Here is a 27255-nt window from a genome sequence, read left to right as displayed (position 1 = left end):
TGAATCAGATTGGTCGACCTATTTTTGCGAGTTTTGCTTTCTGTGTGGATCTGTCTGTGGATCGATTTGTTCCATGCATGCTCGTGGTCATCCCCAGAGATTCGCGAAATGTGCGTTTGTATGCGAAAAGCTCGCACAGAGGACAGATATAAGCGGCCCCTCATTTTTTCCAGAACGAAAGCCGCTTTCGATAAAGTGGTAAGATCCGCACTTTGATATCGAAGTGTGGAGGATCTGGTGCCCAACATTACTGCAACAGGCTGGCTGTATGCCTAAGAATTGGTCTCACTTCGCGTAGCGTCATATTTTTGCTTATTTTTTGTTTGAAATATTTAAAACTTTGCACTTTTGCGAATTGCTACTTTTGCCTATCCGTGATTTTGCTTTCCTTTGTGGCCTAATTTTTCCGGAAAAGTTTTTTGTTTTTTGCTTTACCGTTTTCGAAATTTGTGTACTGATAATCGATGCTTACCTCGTTTTCTCTTCCTGCCCTACGTAATAACTAACAATTTTTCGTAGTCGAATTTTCGCGCAAGAAATGTGAGTCGGCGTGTATTATTATTATTATTATTATTATTATTATTATTATTATTATTATTATTATTATTATTATTATTATTATTATTCCGAAGAGGTAAAAGCTTTATATTCTCAAGCCACTCCCTACTAATGCAGCCAACGTTTTGTGCTAAATCAGATAACAGGAGCGAATACGCGCGTTATATCGAAACCGGCTTATTCGTCATACCACTTTCACCTAGACGGCGCCGACATTGTCTTCCCGAGAGGCCGTTTGCGTCTAATTCAGTGCGCGGGCATATGTGCCTCATTCACACCCCCACTCCAACCTCCTGGAATACCGCCTTTCTGGCCACACGAGCTGGTGAACAGCGCAAGCTGATTGATCGGGCTAGGCTGGAGGGGAAGGCCAGAGGGCTTTCGGTCTCGGGAGCCACCCCGGGAAGGTTCTTATCGTTATTATTAAATAAAGTTTACCCTCCTCCTCCTCGAGACGAGGAGAAATACTGTTCCCCACTGCTGAGATTTCGACCTTCGCTGCTCATCTGTTTTGACTTCCTGTTTTCTTCATGGCTATCAACCAACTAACACAGCGTACTCCCACATTGCCGTGTGCCCCGAGTCTATCGCTTTCTTTCGTGCAGATTGCGCGGTAGCGGCGCTTTCCTTATATCGATGTCCGAAGATGAAAGAATCGCGTATAGGCGGAGGCAAGCACGAAATGGCTAGACGCTGTGTGGCCAGGGTCGACATCCGTTGTGTGTTGTCCATCCACTGCGCACTCATCTATCCACCCACGTAGCCCCCCCCCCCCCCCCCCCCCCCCCCCCCCCCCCTGCTCGTCTAATTTCCTGCGGCCTTCGCCGCGGTCTCTGATGTTTCCGGAAGCGCGCTTCGTTCTGCCGTTCCCCGGACGGTTGTTCTGGGTTCAATATTCCGGGGGAACTGGCTTCGACTGCCGTTTTGTGACTGCCTCCCAAAGGAGGCAGGTCACGTTAACGGTAAGATTTGCCTGCTACCTAAATATCGTCATCATCAGCTAGACTGCGTCTCTTAAATGACAACGGCATGACAATAGGCTTCTTTCCCTTTGCATCGCGGCGGTGGCGAGCGCCACCTTGCTTAGTTTTATTTCAAGGCCAGTGGTGGTAGCGGTTTATTTTTAAAGCAAAAAAAAGGGAGGAAAAGAATGTTGTCGGCCGCGGCAGTTGGTATCTAATATCTTAAGCACCCGAGCTGCAGCCGGCGGAGTGATAGGGAAAGGATACATCGCGGGGTATAGGGGGGGAGCGATAGCAAGAAAGGACAGGGGAGAGCTTTGTGCACTATGCACAAAATACAAGAAGTAATCAAGTTGCCAGCGGCCACTGTGCACAATCATGTTTAAGGTCAGTCCAATAATCCGAACTGAGTTGTATCGGCGTCCCGGTTATCTTCTATCTCTGCCTACTTATTTTCCACCAGTAGTAGTATGAGGCATTTATCGGGCTGAAAATAACAAAGCGAGCGTATCGAGCGCCTGGGCGACCGTTCGACGCTGTTCTTCTTACCCTACGGCGCCTGCTCGCAAGAATCCAAAGAGTGGGTGCTTTCACGAAACGTTGCTTTCACGTCTGTGCGTGCCTGCTCGTAGAAATGGACGAGAGTAGAGGGAAGAATCTTCCGCAGGCCTTCCCCTAAAGTCGAAAGTCCACCTGTCCTGTTAGTCACGGAAGAATCCTCTTGTATGGTCACGGCCCTTCCCCCCCCCCCCCTCCCTTCGCTTTCTGGGATTGCTATGAGTAGGTAGGCGCATATGGCCTTGTGGCACTAGTGTTCGTCTTTGTGAGTCAAACGTGCTTATACTCGAGGACAACTTTTCTTGGAATACAGTAGAGGCTTCGCAGGGAGGGGAAGGAGACAGGCTTCGTCCCTGTGCCGTGGTGTTCATTGTTTGGCTCCTTAGCTTCCACCCTTTCATCCCTCCGCACCTCGTTTCCTTCCCTTTCCTCCCTAGCCTGTGCAGTATTGCAAAGAAAAGTTGTCCCCGAGTATAGCAGTTTTTTTTTTTCTGTCCCGCTGTTTAGTCAGAAGCGCGTGGTATATCTCGACATGGTTTTGGGATGATTGTGTGGGCAGATGTGGCTTCAAGCTTCGAAACCGCCGGCGCTGTTTCAGTAGTAAGCCCGTGACCGCGGAATAAATATACAGCAGCCGGCGCCCTGCCTCTAAGGGGAAGGGTGGAGAGAGCAGCGAAGTGTGCGCGTAAACGAAATGTGGAAGGAGAACGAGCGATGCGAGAAAAAAAAACCAGAGAAGCTGGGAAGTGGAGTGTGAAATCTCCTCCAGGGCGCTCCCTCCTCGTAGTACTTTTTCTTTTCCCCCGCTCATAAAATGAAACTCTCGCCCCAAGCGCCTTGGCCACGCCATGGCTAGGATGTGCGCGCTCCCATGTGTGATGGACGCATGGTTATCAACAGGTGAACAGTACTTGTGTCGTGATCAGGGGGCGCATTTACGAATCACGCTTGGGAAATGGCGGTTGGGGCGGAAGGCGGCCCCATCTGAGCCATGTATTTCTTCGGCATTTTTGGGCGAAAAATGAGGTTCGGCACGGTTTTCTTATGGTAAAGAAAGCCACTCAAGGCATCAACAAGCGTAGAGCGGTGAGATCTGGGCCGAAGCTTTGGCAGCACGCTTGATCCGCCCTAAGAGACTGCCAATTTCTCTAGAGTGCGTGTGTGCTTGCTTCTCCCCCACTCTGTGCTGTTAGTGAGCATTACCCCTCGCTGACCTAACCCAGAGTCGCTGAGAATTCTTTTAGCTGGAATATACCGCGTTACTTATTTGCACTCATTTTCGGAACAGCGCTAACACAGGACGGACACAGGACAGGCGCTAACACAGGACAAGCGCCCGTGTGCTGTGCGATGTCAATGCACGTTAAAGATCCCCATGTGGTCGAAATTATTCCGGAGCCCTCCACTACGACACCTATTTCTTGCTTTCCTTCTTTCACTCCCTACTTTATTCCTTCCCTTACGGCGCGGTTCAGGTGTCCAACGATATATGAGACAGATACTGCGCCATTTCCTTTCTCCAAAAAACCAATTATTATTATTATTAACCGCGCCGTAAGGCAAGGGATAAATGAGGGAGTGAAAGGAAGAAAGAGGTGCCGTAGTGGAGGGCTCCGGAATAATTTCGACCAGGGAAGAAAGGAAAGACGGATAACCGCGCTGTGAGGGAAGGCAGAAAGGTGCTGCGGCTTGCCGAGGCTCCGGCGGCTCGGTCATCGCGGAGGCAGGGGATGCCAGCGCGGTGGTTGATCGAGGTGAAGAGGAGGATCGCTGGACATGGAACCTATCATGCACGAGGCTTGTCGCGAGGAGTCAGCTGTGGAGTTGAGTGTCGCGTTGACGCGGTGCGAAGACGACGGATGTTCGCGAAAAGTGTGCGCCGCGGGATGCTCGTAGGTTCGCCATGCCGGAGGAAATGAGTATTCTCCATTACGACGGGAAAGTCGAATGCGTGTTGATATATTGAACGTCAGAGCGCACCGCTATCGGTTGTGCTGGCTCATAAAGCAGCGGAGCCCTGTGGCCAAATGAATTTGAAACAGAGAGGCTAAGCCAAGCACCTAATAATGCTCGAAAAGAGAGGCGAACCCAAGTAGCTAAACGTGCGCTAAACAGAAAAACAAATCCATGTAACTGTTGGCTCGTCGTGTGCGTAAAATGTGTGTAAATATTCTTGCGCCAGCGCTACCGTCCCCGCTGCATGCATGCGCCAGACCGACTTTACCTGCCGGAAACCAAGCTAATTCCATCCGGGTTTCGATGATTAATGCGCTAAGCGGGTAAGCTTAGCTCTGATAATTTTTTTAGAAAGCGCAGTAAGTGTTTGAAGTTGAGCAAACGTTTGTGAATTGCACAAACTGGAAACGCAGTCGTGCCCTTGTTATATATGCGGTCAGGGTCGAACTATTTTTTTTTCTTATTTGTGGGCGGCGCATACGGATTCCTGCTAAGATGAGAAATCTGTCCTTCCCTATGGGTGGACTGATATAAAAAAATTCCGATTTTTATCAGAAAGCTTCTCCTGGTCCTGACAAGGGGTAAGCCACTTGGTAATTAAAGGGCTCGAAATTTATCCATACTAACCGCACGACCCGCCGGGGATCTTTAACGTGCACTGACATCGCACAGCGCACGGGCGCCTTAGCGTTTTTCCTCCATAAAAACGCAACCGCCGCGGTCGGGTTGGAACCTGGGAACTCCGGATCAGTAGCCGAGCGCCTTAACCACTGAGCTACCGCGGCGGGTCAGTGTGGAGGGTGTTGAACTTGATTTCGGGGGTGGATGTCCTCCCCCCGGATACGTGCCTGGCTTCTATATATTGCAATTTGCCTCAAGACTGAAATGCATGCCATATATCGAACCCGCGACCTCTTGCATAACTGCAAAAGCCGATCCACATCTGCCACACCAGGCCGCCTAGGAAGCATTTTTGCGCGGATTCTTTTTATCCATTGTGATTTCATTGCTCACAGTAGCTGTCAGTCAAGTGGAATCGCAGACAATAGGAAAGTTATATGTATGGTGGTATCGCTTGTGCTTTCGTGTCCTCTATGGCGAGAAGCAAATGGCTCTCGACGTTTTGACAGTTTTAAGGTAGCGGTGACGTACTAGCGTGGGCGTGTACCGTACCATCCGGATAAGTCCTGCGCATGCGCGTTTGCAAATCACGCCTTCACTTGCGCCTCTATAGGGTATGCAGCACCGGGGGCAGCGAGTTTCCGTGCGGTCATACGTCCAGCAGCAGGGCTAAAGTTATAAAGCAGAACGCGAACTTTGGTTTGAAAACAGTCGCATGGGGTGAATTCCTCATTCAGAAGCAGCCCTGTTGTGAAGTAGCCGTTCGTATTTCTCACATATACAACGACGCGTCATTGTGTAAGCGCTGGCTTGACTTCAGTGTATTACGTATGTATACGGGGGATGTTATGTGGTTGCTGTGCACTATGCATGTATGTAACGTTTTAAGAATTGCAGCAGTCTCACTAACAGCGTGCACCAAGAGCGGAAGACATTCGTCACTGGTCTTTCATGATGTCTATGTACTTTGGGTTATAATGACAATGATGTTGCGATTGTTAGTCAATTTTAGAGGGGAGGGGTGTAGGAAAAAAGGGGGAATGCACAGCCCTATTGCTGCATCCGTCAGGCGGGGAACACCGCATCGGGGCTGTGAGTTTGGAATATGCCAAACCGTTCCTAAAGGTACTCTGTCGGTTCGCGATCTTTGCTGCTTTAGCAGTTTGCCACTATCGCCGGTGGAAAATATCGGCACGGATCTGGTCGGTGCGCTTTGTATTATTACGACGCAAGCTTCATTCTTCTTTTGCTGCGTTGCTGTGCGAGTCCCACGAGAAACTGAAACGTCTGTTTCAAACACATCTCTCGCGCGCCTATATATAGGTCGCACCAAGGGCACTTGCCCGAAAAGAAAATTTCACGTTGAGGTATTTTGACGTCCGCTGTCACCTACTCAGCCTGTGACGAAAGCACAGCGCGACCGTGCAGTAATGGAACGAAAAAAGACAATTGGCAGAGTACATAACGCCGCGCTTCACGATGCTCACTACGCCATGATGGATGCTGACAATCACCGTCAGTACCGCCAGTAATCGCCGTCGGAAGGGAACACTGGAGCTGAAGCGCTGGCACGACGCCAAGCAAGTATCGATGGCGCAGCGACCTAGTGCACATTTTTAAACGCTTGCCCTGCTATCAAGCAAGAGGGCACGATGTCGGTACTCCTCTAAATATATCCCTATCCGTGGCATGGCCGAGCGATCGAGGTGAACGTGTAACGATAGGAAGCGGCAGGTGTCTGAACCTGAAAAGGGGTTAAGTGAAACAACAATAAAACCTACTGAGGCTCAGGCCATCGCCTCCTCAGTTCGAATGCCGCGAACGCCGGCGCAAGTTTTCGATATAAGCAAATTCGCAAAAGTGAGGCAAGCTGAGCCCGCGCAGGCAGGTTAGAAGGCAGGTAGTTCCCGTCCTCTGTCGGCAGCGAAGGAAAAGTCGGCGGTAGCACGTTTTCAGTCTTGTGCCCAGGTGGCGCAGCTGTCCTTCCCGAAGCGAGCTTGCTTTTCTCCAGCTGTTTCTCCTCCAACGGTGTTAATCCAGCACAGTTCTCTCCGCTTTCTCTTTCTTTTTTCTCCGCCAACGTCCGCCCTTTCCCTTCGAGAGGAAGGAGATCGCGCTCCTTATTTTTTTTCCCCTCCTCTCTGTTTGCCCTCCCTCGTCTCGTGTACCGCAACAAACGGTGTGAGCGAGGAAGCGAGGTAAAAAAAAAAAGAGAAAGGGAAGAAGATCGCCGACGTTCGTGGTCTCTCCCCAGCACACAGGCGGAATACCGTTCAGATTCGGGTGTTGAGAGTCGTCGTTCCGCGATGCTCAAGGGAAAGACTCCAGCGCCGAGGTAACTAACATTTTTTTCATAGCAGAACGCTTGCTTTGCCGTCACAGCCCTGCAGGCATCCCTTGTCGCACCCTTTCGCTTTGCTTCCGCCACTAAAACTGCGCTTTCTGCCTCCGATCTCTCCGCGATGTCGCTGTAAGGAAACACGGGCGATGGAGACGTTAGCGACGGTGTCATGCAGGGCTTCGTCGCGGCGTCGGAAACTTCTCCGTGTTAGCAGCTAGCGGCGGCGTTATGGTTTCGCACGGGTGATGCCGCGGTAAGGGAGTCTGGTTTTCCAGCGTTCTATAAATGGCCTTGGTCGAGCCCGGCGCACTGTCTTCTTTTTATTATTATTCGCGTCTCGCCGTGTGTCGGAGCTCACTCGCTCGCGATTGCGACGTCGACGCGAGACGGTGTGTGTGTATCTCCTCGCGGTCAGCTGTGCCGCCCCCTCGTTATGGAGCTTGTCCGGTGTTTGTGTACAGGCCTTGGCGAGTGCGAGAATATATACAGCTCCGAAACCAATGGGTGGTGCATATACATCCTAGCTCGAGGCTCTGCAAAAATGAGGTCACGGATTTGTTTCTTGTTTCTCTTGCCTGGTGGACGATCGAGTCAGCTGGTCCGCGGCTCGCCGTGTGGTCGCTCGCACGCACGCTCGAGCTGGAATTGGTTGACAACATTGGTGCATTGCATAACCGCTTACTGCCCCATGCCGTGGACGGTTGTCGGGCTTGTTTATTATTTAACCGCGGGCGTTACCGAATATATGTCGAATGGAGCGCTGCTCCTCCTCTCCCCATCCCTTTCCCGTCTATTGTGCGTTACGTTGGCTGCATGATCTTTCCTAACGCAACTATACAGTCAGATGTTCGCACGAACCGCCATATGCGTTAGTGCGTCTAATTAACACTTGTGGCGTCCACGCGAATGAATTGTATCATGCGTGCAAAATCATGTGCCGCGCCGCCGCGAATGTTGTTCTACGCGTGTATTTCAAATTACACGTTCCCAAGCAGCACAGATAATCGGCCCAATATTGGCAATATATTGACAGAAGTCGGTCGCACAATGGCCAGATTAAAATTGTTTATTCCAATATTGGGACAATTTCCTGTGCTGCTTGCGTTAGTAAATTAAAAATAATGCATTTGCGAGTCTATTACACTGTCGCCAAGAAGGCACTGGTGAAGGAATTGTTATGACTTGGTTTATGTTTGGTTTATGGGGGTTCAACGTCCCAAAGCAACGCAGGCTATGAGGGTCGCCGTAGTGAAGGGCTCCGGAAATTTCATGCACCTGGGATTCTTTAACGTGCACTGACATCGCGCAGTACATGGGCCTCTAGAATTTCGCCTCCATCAAAGTTTGACTGCCGTGGCCGGGATTTGTGGTGAGGCTGACAAGATAGAGCGAGAGCAAGTAAAGGTTAACCGGACTGAAAACTGCGTTGTTACCCTACACATGGGAAAGGGAAAAGGGTCAGGCAGAGAAGAGGAAAGCGAGCAAGGGAGAGAGAGCAGATCAAAGTTCACATCACACACCGAAGGATGGATACACACCCAAGGTACAGACTATTAAGCTGTCAAAATCACACTCAGACGATGCTCTTTGGCATAAAGAAAAAACACCCATGCCTGACAATCACTTTGTGATGAAAGAACCCACAGCACCTTTGTCCGAACCACTTTTTACAGAGTGCCAATGATCTACTGCTGCGTTCCTTTCTGCCGATCGTCCAAAAACAAAAAGCAGCCCGGTGTCATCTTTCACGAGTTCCCGTCAGACCCTATTACTCGTCAAAGATGGCTGAAAGCGGTGGCCAGGGAAAATGTCTGTCCCAAGGGGGCATCAGCCACCAGCGTCGTCTGCTGTCTCCACTTCACGGCAGATGACTACGTGGATGGACCTGTCATATGCCGCAACCTAAAGCCCGGAGCGGTGCCTTCTGTCTTTCCTGGGAGACCCCCGTGTGAACCGGCCCCCGTTCAGCGAGCTGCTAGTGGACGCGTGGTCTGCTTCAGCCTCCTACTTCTCTTTGACTTGTTTTGGCTTGTTTGCTCGACTGTAAAGTAATTGCTAAAAAGAATGTTTCCTCTCTTTCTGCACCTGGAAAGCACGTGTGTGTTGAGTGCATTTAATAGTAATTAATAATTGGTTTTTTGGGGGGAAAGGAAATGGCGCAGTATCTGTCTCATATATCATTGGACACCTGAACCGCGCCGTGAGGGAAGGGATAAGGGAGGGAGTGAGGGAAGAAAGGATGAGAGAGGTGCCGTAGTGGAGGGCTCCGGAATAATTTCGACCACCTGGGGATCTTTAACATGCACTGACATCGCACAGCACACGGGCGCCTTACCGTTTTTCCTCCATAAAAACGCAGCCGCCGCGGTCGGGTTCGACATCTAAAGTTCACAAATGCTGTCCACTCAAGCAGCGTATGTTGATGATGCATATAGCTACACAGCTTGGAAACGGTACAGTTCGGTCGAACTGAAAATTGAGATATTTTGATGTGTGCTGAATAACTCAAGGGGGTTCAAATTGATCTGGGATTCCTTGCTGCAGTGGTGCTGTAACCAGAACGCTCTTATTAATCGATATATGAGATAGTTAGCAAGTAGTTACTTGTTTATTAAAAGGTTACCATTGATAAATGCCAATATTATTAGACCTGCACAGTGTGTACATATTCCTCATGGCTGCTAGAAAAACTTTTTGCACTTGCATGCTGTCCCCTTTTGTTCAGTACAGAAACTTTTGCGGTGCTTAAAAGAACATTTGTATATTCTGATACAGTCTGCCCATTTTTTTAACGTTTTTTGTCAGCAACACAAGATAATATGTGGTCCTAGCAGCAGGATACCTATTTTTCGCCAACATTTTGGCTGTGAAAGTACATTGAAGTTGAATGGATAAAAGTTTTCCGAGCTCATATTAAGGCGTATCAAATTTTACATTTGTAAAGCCTCAAAAAATGATTTTGCTATCATCTGCTGTTACCCCACTACACAAATTACACTATTTTTTTGCCCAGTAATGGTATCTAAGAAACCAGTTAATTTCGGCCGGGATTACTTTAAAGGACTGTGAAGCACATGGCACAAAACATGCTGTTGTCTTTCGGAAAATTTCTTTCAGTTATAAATTAAACAGCTGCCCGAGATTTTCACGAGTGGCATTTTGGATTGCTGTATGGACTAGTTAGGGCATTTGTAGGGGCTCATGGGCCCAGTTACTAACGATACCACAATGTTACCATGCCTCTCATATTCCGTGTTGACTGTCCGTCGGTGCTCAGAGGATCAAGAAGACGCATGGGCCGGACTTCCTGGAGAACCTGGACAGTCCCACCATGGACGTGACTGAGTTCTTCGAGGAAGACGAGCCGCACTGCTTCGTCTGTTACCTCTCTGTGCCTCCAAATAGCAATGACTACAAGTCCCTGCTCATCTGCCGAGACTGCAACACCAAGGGTGAGAAGCCTTTACTTGTGCCCCTCTTGCTGTGTTAGTAACTGTAACCACCAGCAGATGACTTCAGACCTCTTGCTAGGTGTGCTATTTACCTCTGGTCTGTACTCATCCACTGAGTTTGCTGGCGCAAGGGTAAATTGGAAGACTCTTACCAGAATTCATTTTTTTACGTACCGCAGATACTGCCAGGGCCACTTCGAAAATGGTAATGGTTGATGTCATGTGCCTTGGTGGTTTTGGCTTTAAAAGTTTATAGACACCTAATTTTATTGCATGTTTTCTCCTTTAAAATGTTGCATTAAACATTAGAATACATGAACTACCACATGGTATTAGTCTACGACTGCGAAGTAATTTATAATTGAATTTTTTCTCTCATGCTGTTTCAGTTTCATCAACTGAACGATGGCTGTGACGTGCAGTCGAACTTTAGGCCACGTGAGGCATGGAAAAACTGCAGTATAAACACTGATACGTAGTTTTAACTCACTACAGCACTTAAGTCAGCCTTCTTCAAGAGCTAGAATTGTACCAACATATCGGCAGTTATATTGCCATTTTTTTGTGCCTCACGTGACCTAAAGTTCAATTATACGTTGCAGTGATTGTTCGGTTGATTAAACCGAAACAGCATCAAGAAGAAATTCAAGTATGAATTATTTAGCTGTCATAGGTTAATACGACAGGGTGCTCCATGTATACCAATGTCTAACGCATACAAAAGCAAAAATTTGCTGTCTGTAGTCCTTTTTTGCTCTCTGTAGACAATTTTTGGTTGCATGTTGTCTTCCTTGGGATCATCCACAAGACATTAATATACATGGATCACTATGCAAAATCCACCTGTGCCCAAAAAATATTTGAATTTTTTCTCGCTTGTAGGTTTTAACAGCATAATGGTGGCTATGACTACAGAGTTCAGTTCAGCAAACGTGAAGCATAAAATAAGTTTTGATACAGTGCTTTGCTGTTTTAATTCATTGCCACTCTTAACTCCAGCCATTTCCAAGAGCCATAAAAACGAATGAAGAAGCAGTTAAAATACCACTGTTGTTATGTCACCCTAGCTAAACCTTTATGTCATGACTGCTGTTCAGCTGCTGAAACCAAAACGGCACGGGGGAAGAAATTCGATTATAAATTATTTATTTTGGTCTGAATAACGCGCTACACACTAACAAAACGACACCGGAACGAAGGACACAGGACAAGTGCGCTTCCGGTGTCGTTTTGTTAGTGTGTAGCGCGTTATTCAAACCAAAATGTACAACCAACTAGCCCACATTGCAGCCTTGCTTACGATTATTTATTTATTGGATGCAGGCAAATTTCCATGTGCCAGTTTGTGCTAACTAATGTTCCAGGCATTATTACAAAGAGAGAAATCATAGCCAAAATTCCTTGACGTACAGAATAGTGAGAGATGGTGTTTTGCTTCTTTCAAAAAGAAAAATTTTATAAAACGAGTGAGCTTTGTTGAGGAAATTTTAAAGTTTGTCCATCTTTAGTGCTATTAAAGTCTGTGTGAAGGAATGGTCATTGGAGCCAGTAGAATAATTAGTCAGTGGATCAATAAAATTAAATGGTTATGCCAAGAAGGAGTGAGCTTCAAGGACCTCATTAATGATCCTTGCAAGTCACTGTAGACGACATGCTTCAAAAGGCTCGGCTATCGAGGAAGTAAGATATTCACTGCTGAGAATGCAATGATGTCCAGCATTATGCAATGGGTTGCAAATATGTAGCCTTGTACAGAACACATGTTGCAGGCCACACATTGACTTAAACAGTTGGAGTAGTGGTAATTCTATTGGAGAAGTATATGGAGCTGCAGATGCAGGATGTCGCATAACACCTCTTCTACTACTAAGAACAAGCAGTTCGCGTTTTTGTGCATAGCTAAACATTGTGTAGTATTTTGATGGTTGCACTGAAGAACCATTTGAATAAAAACTGTGCCATGAACAAAAAGAAAAGCAAAATCTTCACTCCTGTGTTTTTCTGGTCCTGGTGCCTCTTTATGTTGTTTTTCTGTGCATTTGGTGTAGCATTTGCAAATTTCCTGTCATAAAATGCCTAAATTCAGGCAAGCCTATGTAAGGAACCTGGCTCCTAACCGGTCGTAAACACTTCCAATAGTGTGTGACATAATCCATCACGTCCTTACAATGCACAATGAAGAGGGGGGAAGAGCTCTCTCTTTCCAAGGCCGCCGAGTTTGCCTGTGCCAAGGTGCTGGGAGGCTTTCCGAAAGAAGCTTGTGGCTGCTTCTTGGCTGCACGAGCTCTTATGTATTTTAACATTTCCTGCACTGGCTAGGAGAACTGTGTGCAGTTGTTCTTCATGACAGCTGCTTATTAATGCTTTGACACTGCTTTGCGCATATGTTCCCGGGCTCGTGAGTCATTAGGAAGAAAGAAGTCTGCTGCGAAGTGAGGTTTTTTGCTTGCGATGCCCAGTAAGAGCAAAGGTTCAGCACGCCTAACACGCCATGGCTTGCATTTTGTTCCGTCCTCTCATCCGCGAACAGCCCACCCGTCCTGCCTGAACTACTCCGCTGAACTGGCCGCTGCTGCCCGGCTTGCGACGTGGCAGTGTGTAGACTGCAAGACCTGCTCAGGCTGCAATGCAACTGCTGACAACGTAAGTCTCATTGCTGCGACGTAATTGCCACATGAGTAATTTTGGTGTAGGCAGTTAATCCACACAGTCATAGAGTTTGGAAAATTATGTGCTCTCTATGTTGATAAACTAATAAAAGTGGCTCACTTATACGTTGACACACATTAAACATGTCTGGTTGTGCGTGCGTGCACTGTGAAGATTTTCAGATTAACAGTGAAGGTCACGCTGGATTGAAAGTTGAGATGTGCCTTGGAATTCTCTTACAGCAAGCCTGGATATAATAAATTCCGTCCTATATTAAACACCAGTAATTGAAGATAGAAGCAAATTTAACATGTACAGGGTTGTCCACTCTTAGAATGTCGCTCCGTGCTGCCCACACTCCGTGGGGCGCCTCTGGCGTGCGCCGTATAAACTATTGCGCAGGAGCAGTGAGAGCCAAAGGCAGGGCTTCGCACGTCGTCTGCTACAGTGTGTTCTGTATTGCAGTGAAGTGGGCTTCAATTTTGCACTGTGTACGCATAACGCCAACCGGAGAAACGTTTCTGACTAAACAAAAGACTGCTAAGAAGCCTATTAGCTGCTTTTATCCTGTTGCAGAAACAGTACCAATGTGTTCTTCTTGCCTGGTTAAGTTGAAAACTACAAATAAGGACAATGGGAGAAAATGTGCGCCACGTAATATTCAAAGCTTGGCTACTGTTGCTGCAACGGGATAAAAGCGGCCGATAGGCTTCTCAGCAATTTTTTTTTGTTTAGTTTTAAACGTTTCTATGGTCAACGTTAGACGGACAAAGTGCAAAATTGAAGCCCACTTCACTGCAATACAGAGCCCCGCCTATGGCTCTCACTGCTCCTGCGCAATGGTTTCTCCGGTGCCCGCCAGAGGCGCCCTATGGAGCGCCGGCAGCACGGAGCGACATTATAACTAAGAGTGGACGACCCTGTACCTTTCTTGTAGTTATGGTTTCAGAAAAGCTAGGATTTGTTGAGAAGGGTTGGAAACTCCAAAAATTATGGTAACAGATGAGATGCAAATGTGGGGTGCATGTGTCACCAGTGTGGCTTGACATTGGTGCGCTCAATTATTTTCCACTTGTCATACACCACGTTCTTATCTACATTAATTAGAAACTGAACATCGCCCTTCGTGTTGCACTCTACGCATTAAGAAAACTGTGTAATGTGTGGCATAGCTACTGCTGAAGTTTGAATAAAATTGACAAATAAAGTTAGTGTTTTTTTCTTTTTGCTGAGTGCTTAAATATAGCCTTCTAACCTCTGATAAGCAAGCCTTACTCATGTTACATGTAGCACATTTAATACTACGTTAGCTTCGATAGAAGCACAGCTTTAACGCTGAAGAATTGGAATGACATTTAGCAAGGCCTATAGGGTCTTCAGCTGCTTGTTGTTTGTCAGTAGTTGATTGATGGCTGTTAACACGCTGAACCACACCTTCTACAGCTGACTGATGGTGTTCAATATGCGAACCGGGCATTTCACAACTCTGCTTACTGCACTTTGCATACAGTTTGAAGCTGAGATACATAGTTTTAGTAGTGACCTACGTTTTACATTATCAGTCTTTTTAAATGTACGCAGTTTACTCGATTGAACTAAGCATGCCTTGTAGTCTTTCATTGTCTTTCACATCAGTATGCATCATCTCTTGATACATATATCAGTACATACCAAAAATCACATTTTTCTTCGTTTTTTTTTTATCCTGCTTTTAGGATGAGCTGATCATTTGTGACGGCTGCGATCGAGGCTACCACATGGTTTGCCACAGGCCCAAGCTGACGCATAGGCCTCAACGTAAGAGTGCCATCTTGATATTCTCTTGGGTAGAATTTCGTTTCATGAAAATATGTAGCCAGAAGCCATGTGACAAATTAACTGTGGCCATCTGCAGGCAAATGGCTGTGCAAGGCCTGCTGTGATGTCACAAAGAAGCCAGCTGGCGTGAAGGTCAAAACTGGTACGTAAATGGCAAGCTCCTCTCAGCATTGTTTCAGTGTGATGCTTTTTCAGTTTGTTTCAAGCCATTCTGAGATTTGGTTGTCGGTACATTTTTGGCCATTCTTCCTGTGTTTGCAGAAGTGGACAACTCAGTCGGACTCCCGACACCATGCGACTCACCCGTGCCTGACGAAGACCTCAAACCTTTTGACGGAGAACATGCTGACCTGTAAGATTTGGTTATTGTCCCTGCATGATCACCAGCGGTGGCAGACAAACCTAGGCTCTAATCATGGCACCTGAGCTGCTATATAAGCATTATTTCTTACAACATGATGACTTTCAAGGCAGTGTAACCCTATACTCATCAACTCTGTACTTGATAAGAGAGATGTTACCCAGTTCGTTTAATTGTTGCCTTGTGTAGTTATCTTGGCATGTTGTTAGCAAAGACACGAAATGTGGCATCATATCAAGTAGAACTATGAGTTCTTGCATGGCTGTAACTCTGCACTCAATACCCTCGTACTTGACGAACAACACAAGCGTCGTGGCAGAGCACACCACTTTACTGATCTTGCAACTAGCCTTGTATCAATATTGATTCTACCAAAGCAAATCATGCTATGGAGCAGAAGCTTGTGAAAATTATTTTGGAGTAGTATCCCTGATAATATTTTTAGTATTTGAGATTCTGCTATATTCAGCAGAACACAGTATTTTCACACCCATTTTCATGTTTTCCTGTATGTTATCTCCTTGTCTAGTGGCTGCTGCTGGTATGCTAAAGTGTCCATTCAGTGACGAGGCCAATTTCACGTTAGTAGTTGACTGTACCACAGTGGCTACTTTTAGTATGTGTATTACAGCTACCTGTGTTATCTATGGCATAACACTGTCTGTGTATGCTTTGTATTGCACCCCTCAAACAGTACTACTGTGCAGGCCACGTAATGAATTTGAATTAAGAAACAAATGTGCCATTATAACAGCATTACTAACAATTCCTAGAGGAGGAAAATTCCAGGAACAAAGTAGCAGCTGCAGCTTTTCATCTGCTGTTCTGCAATACAATTCTGAGGTTGTCTTGCCATGCAGTTGCACAAAACGGTGCACTGCCTTTAACATGCTTGTGCTGTTCCCCAGATCTGCATACTACATAGCCCTGGACAAGTACCCTGACGTTGTTCCTGATGCCAAGGACTGGACCGTGGAAGAGGTCGAGAAGTTCTTGGTGCATGTCGGCTTTCCGGAACAAGCGGCAGTCTTTAGGGATCAGGTGAGAAAGTAGATACATGGTAGCTGAGAGGCATTAATCACAAACTGTGTTTAGCAAAGAGTAGGAAACTCGATCAGGACACTCATTTGTCCTGACTGCATTAACTGGAACTATGGATGGAAATCTTGTCTGCTGGTATTTTTGGAACTGTTATGCTCTACCTGGCTATTCTGGCATGGAAGGGTACCAAACCACGCTTTTGATTTAAATTCTTTTTGTATACATTGTAAAACACAGTGGAAACAGGTCTGTCACCAGTTTTATTTTTTTTTTTTTTTGCAAGGGTGTAGTGCTAGTGTGTAATATGGTACCTTGCACTAGGCAATGTGTGCTAGTTGTGCAACTAAGTTTAAAGTCGAGGGAGCGTGATCCACAGTGGGCCTGGCAAACTTGAACATCATTTTCTGCTATTTGTTTTCAAAGTGAATTCATTCTTTTCATAATTTGGCCCTGGATAGGTAGCATATGCTGTGCATGATGTCTGTTGAAGACATTTGATTTGGAATTCGCAGAGTTGCTGATGTGCTCCATTCTTGCACGTCATGGCCAAAAGCCAGACTTGAAAAATTCATTGCCACAATATGGCTGTTACACTTAACACTTAAGCCGCTTTGTACACATCTGTGTGCATTGCGAATGCACAGCTTTTTTTATGAAATTGTACTCTTGCTATGCACAGCTTTTTTTATGAAATTGTACTCTTGCTAGCACTGACTCCTTCATTTTGGAACTTAGCATCCTTCTCCTTGCAAATAGGGTGCTCTTTTATGCCCACTGGCCCGCTCGGCAAAAAATTTTTCATGAAGCAGTGATGTGGTAGGACATTCTGCGTCATTTTCTTGCTAAGAGATTTTGCCACTGGTACTAATGTCTGATTTTTTTTTAGTTTTCTTTTGCCATGTGCATCCTTGAAATACAAAATGATTCCACTATCCCTAGGGTGTTGATTTCATAAATTCTGGTGTTTTAAATTGCAGTTTCAAACTATTTTGAGAATTTGTAGGAAATTTTGCAGGTGCCTGTAAAAGTTGCCTAGTGGCATTGTGTTGTCCATAGGAAAACTAAATGAATTAGCTTTCTTGAAATCCGGATATGCTGTTTAGGCCAAAAGGTATTTGTTTCACGTGGAAATGATAAATGGCACTCTCAAGGGCCCTAAACACTTTTTCTGAGCTCTTCCCGATTACTCGCTAACCATCAGGGCACTAGTATGCCATCCTTAGCACCAATTAAAAGGCCCCAACAATGGTTTTGAAGGTGGCTATAAAATTCATGCATTATCTAGAGCTAAGGCTCTTGAGTGTTCATGTCACGTACAAGTCCTCAAAAGCAGCTGACAATTTAGAGATAATTTCTAAAAATTCCATTCAACTTTTCTGGCTTTCCTGTTCCCTGGTGCAAACTGTAGTGGGAACCTTTGAAACAGAATTCAGCAAAATCGTATATTTCTAACTTGAGTTTCACAGTGAAACGTCGCCACTTCCTCTTCAAGAGAAGGCCATGTACACAGTGCTGCTGTAGGGGCAGTATGATTATGACAATTTGATTTTTAATAGAGCAAAGAGCGCGATGGTTATGCCTTATTTGCTCTGCATGAGGTGGGGCCGAAAACCCACTTTTCGTATGTCCCATCCCAGAAGAGCAGAGTACACCAGGCTAGGGGAAAGCTTGAACACATTGGAAAATCAGCGGGTTCCTGGTGGCTTTGGGGCCAAACGCCACGCTACTTGAAAACGAAGGGAATGCCCAAGCTACAAAGCTGCCGCAGTGATCGGCAATGGGCAGCGCAGTGAGCAAATGCCCAAAGCATTGTCTGCTGCTCTGCCTTAGTAGTGTTATACCTTATGCAATGCCGTTTAGCCTTTTTATAACAGCGTAATATATAGTAGATAAGGCCACTAACTTTCTTCAGTGGAAAATTTCATATTCCGTGAATGCAGAATAAAGAATCTGTGAAATTCCGCAAGTCCAGAATTAAGAATCTGTGAAATTCCATGAGAAACTTAAGACACACAAAAGACGCATGCAAGTTTTTTTTTTTTGTTAGCTCAGTCTTTGCATGCTGCAGGTGTCCATATTCAATGTGGCTGTTGTACCTCAGTGTTATCTTCAAAAAATGGCGCCTGTGAGATACAGGGATCTCCATAACGACTGCAATGGAAAAGAGTGTTGGGCAAATTTCCGGCCCAGAAGGACGAGATATTGGTTCTGCTTGCTTAGAAAAAAAACAGTGCATGGTCTGTGTTGCTGGATTACAGTTCTCGAACAGTTTTTAGGTACACTTGCCACTCAGAAGCTAGGACTAGAGATTCTTAAGTCCAGGCACACTTGCAGGCTATAACTTTTTTTTTTTTTTCAGCTATGGTTGGCCTGAACAGTTTCGGATTGCATTATAATCGTAATGATACTGTAATAATACTCGTATCTTTCAATAATAATTGGATTTTTGGGGAAAGGAAATGGCGCATTATCTGTCTCATATATCATTGGACACCTGAACCACGCCATAAAGGAAGGGATAAGGGAGGAAGTGAAAGAGGAAAGGAAGAAGAAGGTGCCGTAGTGGAGGGCTCCGGAATAATTTCGACAACCTGGGGATCTTTAACGTGCACTGACATCGCACAGCACATGGGCGCCTTAGCGTTTTTCCTCCATATAAACGCAGCTGCCGCGGTCGGGTTCGAACCCGGGAACTCCTAATCAGTAAGAAATTTTCTGAGGTTGCAAACCCCCTTCATGTTGTACTTGTGCCAGTAGGAAAAATCGTCATTTTCCCACCCTTTTGTCGTACCTACTAATGTCTATAACAACTGTGTCAAAAAGTTAGATTTTGGCTGCGAACAAAAAATTCCGCGAAAAGTGCTTAAATCTGCGATTTTTCGCAGAATTATGTAATTGCAGGAAACTAGGGGTGTTATACAATAATGACAATGAATAACACAGTTCTTTTGCGTTTCTCAAAACCAGGAAATCGATGGCCACTCATTGCTCCTGCTGAAGCGCAATGATGTGCTGACTGGCCTCTCTCTCAAGCTGGGGCCAGCGCTCAAGATCTACAACCACATCAAGAGGCTCCAGACGGGGCTGCCCAACGGACACCTCTGCTGATGAAGCCTGGAGTCCGATCAGTCACAGTGCATTGCAATCATTTTTTTGTTTTGTTTTGGCAGCACCGAATGCTGCTGTTGTATATATCAGAGTGTCGTTTTGGAGTCTTTCGTAATCTGTGGTGACACGAAGAGAGTGCTTTTGTTGAGCAAGCCATTGCCCAGGGCATTTTGTGGTGCTTTGCCTTTTTGTGTCACTAGAGGAAGCCTTGTGGAAGCTGTGCAAGATTATGCTGTGCTGACTTCTGCATTGCCTTTTAAGACAAGTGTATTAGTACTTCTTCTGGCTAAACCAACTGCTAGTTCATAGCCAAGATTTTGCTTAATGTGGTGTGCAATTTCAACACTTGTTTAGTTTGTCTAAAGTATGCTGCAGTGCGGCACTATGTCGAAGAAGCGCAATTTTGGTGCGCAAAGAGCATTCATGCCATCTGCTGTTAAAGGAGCAACGTGCTGCGACATTTTCCATCTTCTCATTATGTTTTGCATGCCTACCGACAGATGGCACCACCACTCTTCATACCATAAAATCTGCTTTGTTGGTTTGGCACATCCATGATACTGGCTACAGTATACTAACTGTGTGTGCCGAGTTACAGGTGAATTAGCTAGGAGAAGTATTAATATACATATATCCAGAAGCAACCCAGAAGTAAACGTGCCTGAAGGGTTGTGCTAGGGTATTCTCCTGTGTCGCATAGATTCATCTGCACAGAGTTTGACCACAGTGTGCTGAGAATTAAAATGTACACACTGAGCTGATATGGAGGGAATTTACCCCGCAAACTTATATGCTGCTGGCAGTGTATGAGCTCACGAAGGCACACAAATCTTAATCAGCTGGTCATGCTCTCTGCAAGTTGAGTGCACAAGTGCCACATTGTTCAGAACTCCCACCAACACTAGTTTCCCACACGGACGTTTCAGCCTTCACTCAATTCAACTAGCCTGCACCCTCATGTCTTTCTGCTCACCTTTCCTGTCGCACTGGAATTGTGTCTAATATATTAAACACATGGCTTGGTTGTGTCGATGGCAGAGTGCTGCATTTTGTGTTCACCATGTGTGCATTGCACCACAGAACAGAGGAGAAAGGGGTGTTAAAATAAGCCAATCTTGCCTCTGCCTTGCCCTCAAAAGTCCCTTGCTTGCAAAGGCCAGTTGAGAGCATTGGGTCGCTGTCGCAGTGGTGCGACAGACGGAACAGACTGCCGGATTGTGCACAGCAATTTCAGAGGCTTTTGTCTTTTTCCTTCCCTCCTTACCTTAAAAACAGCTGTTAGCAAGTTTACATAGAAGGCATCTGGCAGTTCAGTGAACAGCATGAACCATGGGACCTTGGGTGGAATTCCACACGAAGGCAAGATAGCACGAGTGATTTGGCAGCATTGTCATTCTGATCAGGTTCAACGTGGAATGGAACACAGTATTAGCAGAAAAAAACTAATAGCAGTCATTGCTTGTGCTGCCAGCAATAGACATCTGTGGACTGATTCAGAGGGTACAAATTGTACAGTGCACCGTTAATTTTCAAGCAGTGCACACTGCGTGCAAAAAAAAAAAAAATTTTAATTTCTTCGCAGGAATCGCACCTCAGAAACTTATGATGGCGGGTGTACATATGTGGCACTAGTGTCTGAACCCTAGCTTGCAAGTCTTCCCCTGAGTGTGTCATGCGATGTATCCCAATCAGTGACCTGGAGCAAGTTTTCTTTCTGACCGAACCAATATGCGTTTCAGTGGGCAATTAGGAATTGGATCCTGGGTTTCCAGTTGTACATTGGGAGCAAATGCTTCATGTCAGGTTGCCCAGTCTTGCCCGTCGCAGCTATGAGCGAGCGCGTCTTTTGTTCCGATCGTCATTTGAATTTCCATGCACCGCAGTGGATTTTGTGCTCCTTTGTGGATTCAGGGCGATGCTGCAGAACGCCAATTGGAGTGTGCCATTAGGGGGTCGGACAAGGCCACTTGCAGATTTTTTGGCGACGTCTATAGTGGAGCGCAAGTGCATCACAGCTGTGCTCACTCCGCTGCTTGACGGCTTCCTGATTGTGCCTGTCAGCGTGTGAGTGAGCTGTAGTCAAAGTTTCCGGTGCTTGTCTTGCCTTTTGCTGACACTTGTGTACAAAGTATTTAACGAGGAACAGAGAGTAGTAGCTTTGAGGGATCAAATGGCAGGCATCAAACTGTTGATGCACTTTAGTGACTTTAGTGTACAGAAAAAGAGCGTGTATGAGGGCACTTCGGGCACCCAAGCTGCAGGTTAGTTTTGCTTTGCCAATCTGCCACCCATGCTTAATCCTCGCCTCGCTTAAGGGACACTGACGACAGACAACTCCATTGGGTTTTTGCCATCAGTAAAATTCAATAGCTCGTCGGACTTTCTGGCTATGTTTTTTTTTCTTTTGGGGGGGGGGAGGGGCAGCAAAATAGGCCTTCCTTACTAATTTGGAGTTGAAGGTTATGTTTTTCCACTACGTTGGGGATGATGTCGAGTAGTGTTGGTTTGCTTCAATTTTATGCTTTTAGTTCTCTGTTTTCACCTTATACAATAATCTTGCACTAGCTGTAACGACAGAGCAGTTGCCTAAAATCCATTGTTTCCTGTTTTATCAACAGAAAATCTGGCACAGTGCAACCGCAGTGGACTTGCATAAGCCAGCTTATTAAAGCTGTTTTCTGCTATGCTTACATTTCTAATCATTAGAAAGTGATAACCCACCAATCTAGGCCAACTACTGTTTCTCCTCAGTGTCCCTTTAAGCTTTCACTTTGAACTGAGCTCAAAGTGAGTTGCCACGCTTTGCACATTGAAAACTGCTACATGTGGCTTGCTGTATGGTTGTTAGTGACAAATGAGGAATCCAAACGATCTTGTACAGGGTGCTGCGTTGTCATTTGTAAAACGTCAAAATTTCTCTGTGCACACACCCCTGGCTTAACTGTTAAAACATACAAGTCATATGCAGAGGTTTAAATTCTACGGTTCAGTTTGCTTAAAATCTCACTTCGTGTGGGTAATTATCAGGCTCATCCAGCAGAGATGTAGGCCAGCCGTGGTCTGTTAACTGTTGCACAAAGCCAGAGCCCAAGCGGTCACTTTCACTCATGTCTCAGTTCAAACAAGTACTGTGCAGACCTGCTAAGGTCTACACAATACTGCAAAGGTGTCCATGAATGTAACCTGCTCATTCGTACTCGTGTTGGTGGGTTGTGTGTGATGGCTGTTATACATTTCTACTCGGTGAGCTGATACCAATGTTTTTTTTAGTGAAGTGCATTGCAAAAACATCTTTTCATGAAGTTTATGGCCAATAAGGCCAGGGGTGTACTTACATAGACAAGGCTGTAGCTGCAGCCACGCCACGGCTGTTACACTGTTTACATAACATCACAGTCATGCTACATTTGTATAGGCACACGACAGTATAGTTTCGACAACTGCTATGTCCCGAAATGCCTAGGAACCAGAAGCTATCTCAAAAGCAGAGGACCTAAATGTGCCATGTGTTGGTTGAGATAACAGTGAGTTGTAGTGACCTACCATAATGCATTTGATTCTGAACAGTGTTTTTAATTTGCATCATTAGATTGGCAGTAACATGATCCTGGCTTTATCTTTGTCACTTGTAACCAGTGGAGCACACAGAAAGGCAGAACTTGGCTGCACAGCACACACAGATTTATCTTCCTCAGAGTATGGTGGACGTCCTGTGGATATCAGTATGTGCAATAACAAAGACAGTTCTAATGTGTTTGCAGGGAGGGAACTTTAATCTTGCGCTGCTCCAAATGTCGCTGCCATGGCTCAAGTGCTCAAATCACACCAAAGTTTTAGACTTTGCACAGCCATTGTTTCTGCTATGTGAGGAGCTTTGCCGCAGCCTGTTTTAAGCCATACTCGACAAAGCATGGTTGTTCTAGGATATTGGCCAGAGGGCTGCTGTATATAGAAGCTAGTAAATCATTGCATATGTTTTACTTTCTACCTGTGCACTGTGTTTTGAAAGAGTGATATAATGCACGAGATGTCGAGCTCCATTGTTTGAACTGTGTCACTGGTATACATACAGCTCTTCTAGAGCAAGCTATAAAACAGCTATTTATTGCCACAGCTTAGAGCAGACAGTGTATGCCAGTTGCCTCAGTCATGATGCTAGGTATTCCTACAATTCTGGATAAGCTCATCTTGCCAGCATCTGAATGAGAGACTTAGCAGAACTTTCTGTTCTGTTGCTCCATGGCCTTAGTGATTTCTTGGTGTGCGATAGGCAGAAAGGCACTTTCCTTGTATGTAACGCTCGGTCAGTCACGCAGCCATGGTACCTGTACACGACATGAGATGGCGCTGATTTCAAATATAGTGATTTCTGGTCGAACCTTGGCCCCACCTTGCACCAAGAGCTGTCTTGCATATGCCATTCAGTTGTGTTCACATCTAAGCTTTCCCTGCTGGTCTCCCATGCAGGTGCTAGACCTGTGCTAGGTGTGATCACACCAGTTGTTTGTACAAAAAAAATTATCACTACTGAATTATGATTCCTTGTGCAAGTTGTGAGATTTGCCATGCTTGAGTGGCCTTTTGTTTGTTTTTTGTTGGCGTGTTTTTGTTGTCTCGTGTGCCATTGAACAATTGCTCTTCATTTCGGAGATTTGTCATCTGCCTCGCTCACCAAGAAGAGAGCATGTATAAACCAGGCATGTTGGAATAAAGTTTGTTGAATAAACTTGTTCCAATTCCTCTGGGTTCGGGACAGCTAAGTAAAGAGCGACGTTCAGGATAGTGCCATAGCACTGCACTACCCTCAATATGATGATCAGACTTGTTGGCAATTCATCTTTTATGAAACGGCGCAGAAAAGGACACGGTTGTGTCGTGTTCTTTTCTGCGTCCGTGTCCTTTTTCTGCACTGTTCTGTAAAAAACAGTGAAACCTAAACAGACAGCTATTTCTGGAACATAGTAGGAGTGGTCAAGTAAAAAACATGTAAACTGCAAGAAAAAGTATTGGCAGCTGTATTGTGATCTATCAAGTACGTTCAGCCGAATTTTTTTATTTTCATGCTGCCGGCACAGCAAGTATCCCGCCCACTCTTTCAGGCGGACTTGCAAAACTAATTAAAGCTTGCGAAAAGAGGTTCTCTTGGGCTACCACAGTATCACTTAAACTGAACCGATGCTTTCATTTCATCAAAATCAAGGGTATTAAAAACTCCCATTATTTTGGATTTTGCATAATTCAAACTTCCAGTCCGGTTCAAATTCCACGTTACTTACTGGAACACTTGCTGACACTTGTCAGCTGACACCCGTCTCAAAACCTTGCAAAAACAGGAAACTACTGGTTAGTGTCAAACAGAAGATGGTAATGAAGGAAAATTTCATGCTCCGGGACACCGCACAGGGACATACAAGAGGAGTGTACAGGACGATCTTCCGAGGATTAATATAACAGAGGGATTTGTGTAATGGGATGGGAGATATGGGCCAGTGTACCAGGGAAAGGGTATCGGTTGAGCAGGTATTTGAATTCTGAAATGCTGCACCAGTGCAAAGTGCACTAGAAGTGGATATAGAGCAGCACACAGGGTGATTGTTAGAAAAGCAACGTGACTGAGGGACGCAGGAGAAAGGACAGAGGAAACATGACAAAACGTTTTAGAAAGGTCCAATTAAAACACGGCGGTAGGCTAGCTGATAATTTGAACATTGAAACAATGCACCAGCATTAACGACAAGCGCATAGAACAGCCCACCTCTCAGCTTTAAGGAGGGACGCAGCAATTGAAACTATTTTCATTATTTACACATGAAATGCAAAAAAATTTGACACAGATATGTAACTTTTTATGCTAATTTCAGACCTGCATCTTATTTTAAGCTAGTTGGCATAGTTCTCAAGTATGCAAGACTGGCCTTCGGCTTTGGAATCTTCAGAGGCTGGCGCTAACGAAGAAGACGATGAGAAGCGCCGAACGCTCCGTCCCTCGTGCGTGTTCTGGGCTGACGGCTGCCGCTGGTCTATGCCTGGACTGTACCGCTAGTTGTTCGCGATGCTGTGCTTTGCAAGATGTTCGTTATTACAAGTAACTATACCATACTCGTAAAGCAACCCGAGCGATGTTAAATAATCAAGAAGTGCATAAGTTTTTTATGTCACCATGTAGACAAAGCCCTGTTCGGTGCAACAAAGCTGTTGGCTCTTCTTTTTTTAGATGCACAGTACACATGGAAATAAAGGTAAAGCTCCACCAGGCATATTCACAAGAAAACATTTCCTATGCAACAACTTAAGAAAACACCAGTTAACACTGAGCCACAGTCCGTGGCATCCTGTATTACTCCACTATACAATCACAGCAGTAAACAAAATCAACTTTTGAAGCGAAAAGCTTCACTACGACAGCTATTTGAGCCGTCAGCGGGGCCGCAAGTTTCAGCTTGAATGTAGCTAGAGGTCAAACCATGAGCCTAACTGGTTGCAGTCAGGTTCGACATGTGACGTCAGCTACAGTAGCAACACCAGTGGCTGTTGCACCAACTATCTCGACTTTGACCTTGACCTTCGGTCAAGCGGGAAAACGTCTGCTGTTATCGCATGTGCAGGTCATGAAAATGGGTTCTGCATAAAACGACGGTGCACTTTGATGCGTTCAGCCTAATGCTAGGCGTGTTCGATGCGACACCTGCCGTGGAGACCGCCAGTTGCTCGACCACAAACGTAGCCATGGAGATGAAGCTTTTCACTTTCGACCAGGGTTAACCACCAGCAATTTTTTTAATGTCTGACTTTATTAGACATACCAGGTATCAAAGATCTACAGCTTAAAATTCTTTTTTTCTTGTGATCAGCTTCTTGTTTAGATACCAAGAAAAGTATTAGTTAATATTTTGGCGTGGAGGAATTCGGTAGGGCAGTCCTGAATGCGGGCAGCGTTTCACTGCAGCAGACTTAAGTTGCATTATACTACAGATCTTTATTGCACTCTTCACAGCCTCTGGATTCATGCAAAAAAAACTAATTCAACCGTCATTTGTTACGAAATTCTGAAGGAATGAGTTAGCAGTTGCAGAAAAAGTATAAGTTGAGAAGATCAACCTTAAGGTTCATTCAATCGTTTGCTTCGTTTATCGCCTCATATGCTTTTACTTTTAGTCGGAGAAATGAGGCATTACAACCGACAGAAGCTCTGATCTTCCGATCTCTCCTCTTCATGGGGATACTAAAGTAGTAGTGATGCTCCATCGTCTGAAACCCATATTATCTGCGATGCGCAGGGACCATAAGAAACATCATTTGCTCACAATTTTCAGCGACCACACACAAAAAAAGGGTTCTAAATTTGTACTCTATATTTTGCTACAATGTTTCGTCACGAAACGAATGAAGACCCAAGGGTAACGAAAAATATTAAAATAAATTGAGGAATAGCAAATTTTGACCAAAGCGGCCATTTTATTTGCTATGTACTCCCTTAAAAAGATGCCCTTTGTAGTACACTAGGTTGTGTTTTCTTTGCTACTTTGCATAAATCCCTCGATTATGGTAATTTTCCCGCACTCATCCAACGTACCTGTCTTTAGTGCAATGTTTCACAACGAGAGTATTCAACTGGACCACCTGTCTACTTTTAATGGAGATTTCACACTTCTGAGGTGCTCTCATTGAAAAGAGTGAGGCAATCGGCTCCTGATATCATGTATGGAAAGTCGATTGCAATACTACTGGTTTGGTTTGGTTTTATGGGGTTTAATGTCCCAAAGTAATTCCAGTAGTGGAGGGCTCCGGATAATTTCGACCACCTGGGAATCTTTAACGTGCACTGACAAT

The 27255-nt window shown here is 45.4% G+C and overlaps 1 protein-coding gene across 1 annotated transcript in view; it reads left to right on the top strand.

Annotated features, from left to right (window-relative positions):
- The window catches only part of LOC144111168 (histone acetyltransferase KAT6B-like), a 31493-nt gene extending 7342 nt beyond the window's left edge, over window positions 1–24151 (top strand). The window contains exons 2-8 of the mRNA XM_077644332.1: window positions 10274–10448; window positions 12979–13091; window positions 14813–14894; window positions 14992–15057; window positions 15177–15267; window positions 16185–16317; window positions 19285–24151. Coding sequence (XP_077500458.1) covers window positions 10274–10448; window positions 12979–13091; window positions 14813–14894; window positions 14992–15057; window positions 15177–15267; window positions 16185–16317; window positions 19285–19425 — 801 coding nt within the window. The 3' untranslated portion in view covers window positions 19426–24151. The remainder of the gene's footprint in view (window positions 1–10273; window positions 10449–12978; window positions 13092–14812; window positions 14895–14991; window positions 15058–15176; window positions 15268–16184; window positions 16318–19284) is intronic.
- The last annotated feature ends 3104 nt before the right edge of the window (window positions 24152–27255 follow it).

The sequence above is a fragment of the Amblyomma americanum genome, chromosome 11 (assembly GCF_052857255.1).
Source record: "Amblyomma americanum isolate KBUSLIRL-KWMA chromosome 11, ASM5285725v1, whole genome shotgun sequence".
Taxonomy (NCBI): Eukaryota; Metazoa; Arthropoda; class Arachnida; order Ixodida; family Ixodidae; genus Amblyomma; species Amblyomma americanum.
Note: the sequence above shows the minus strand (reverse complement) of the source record. Positions and strands in the feature narration are given on the sequence as shown.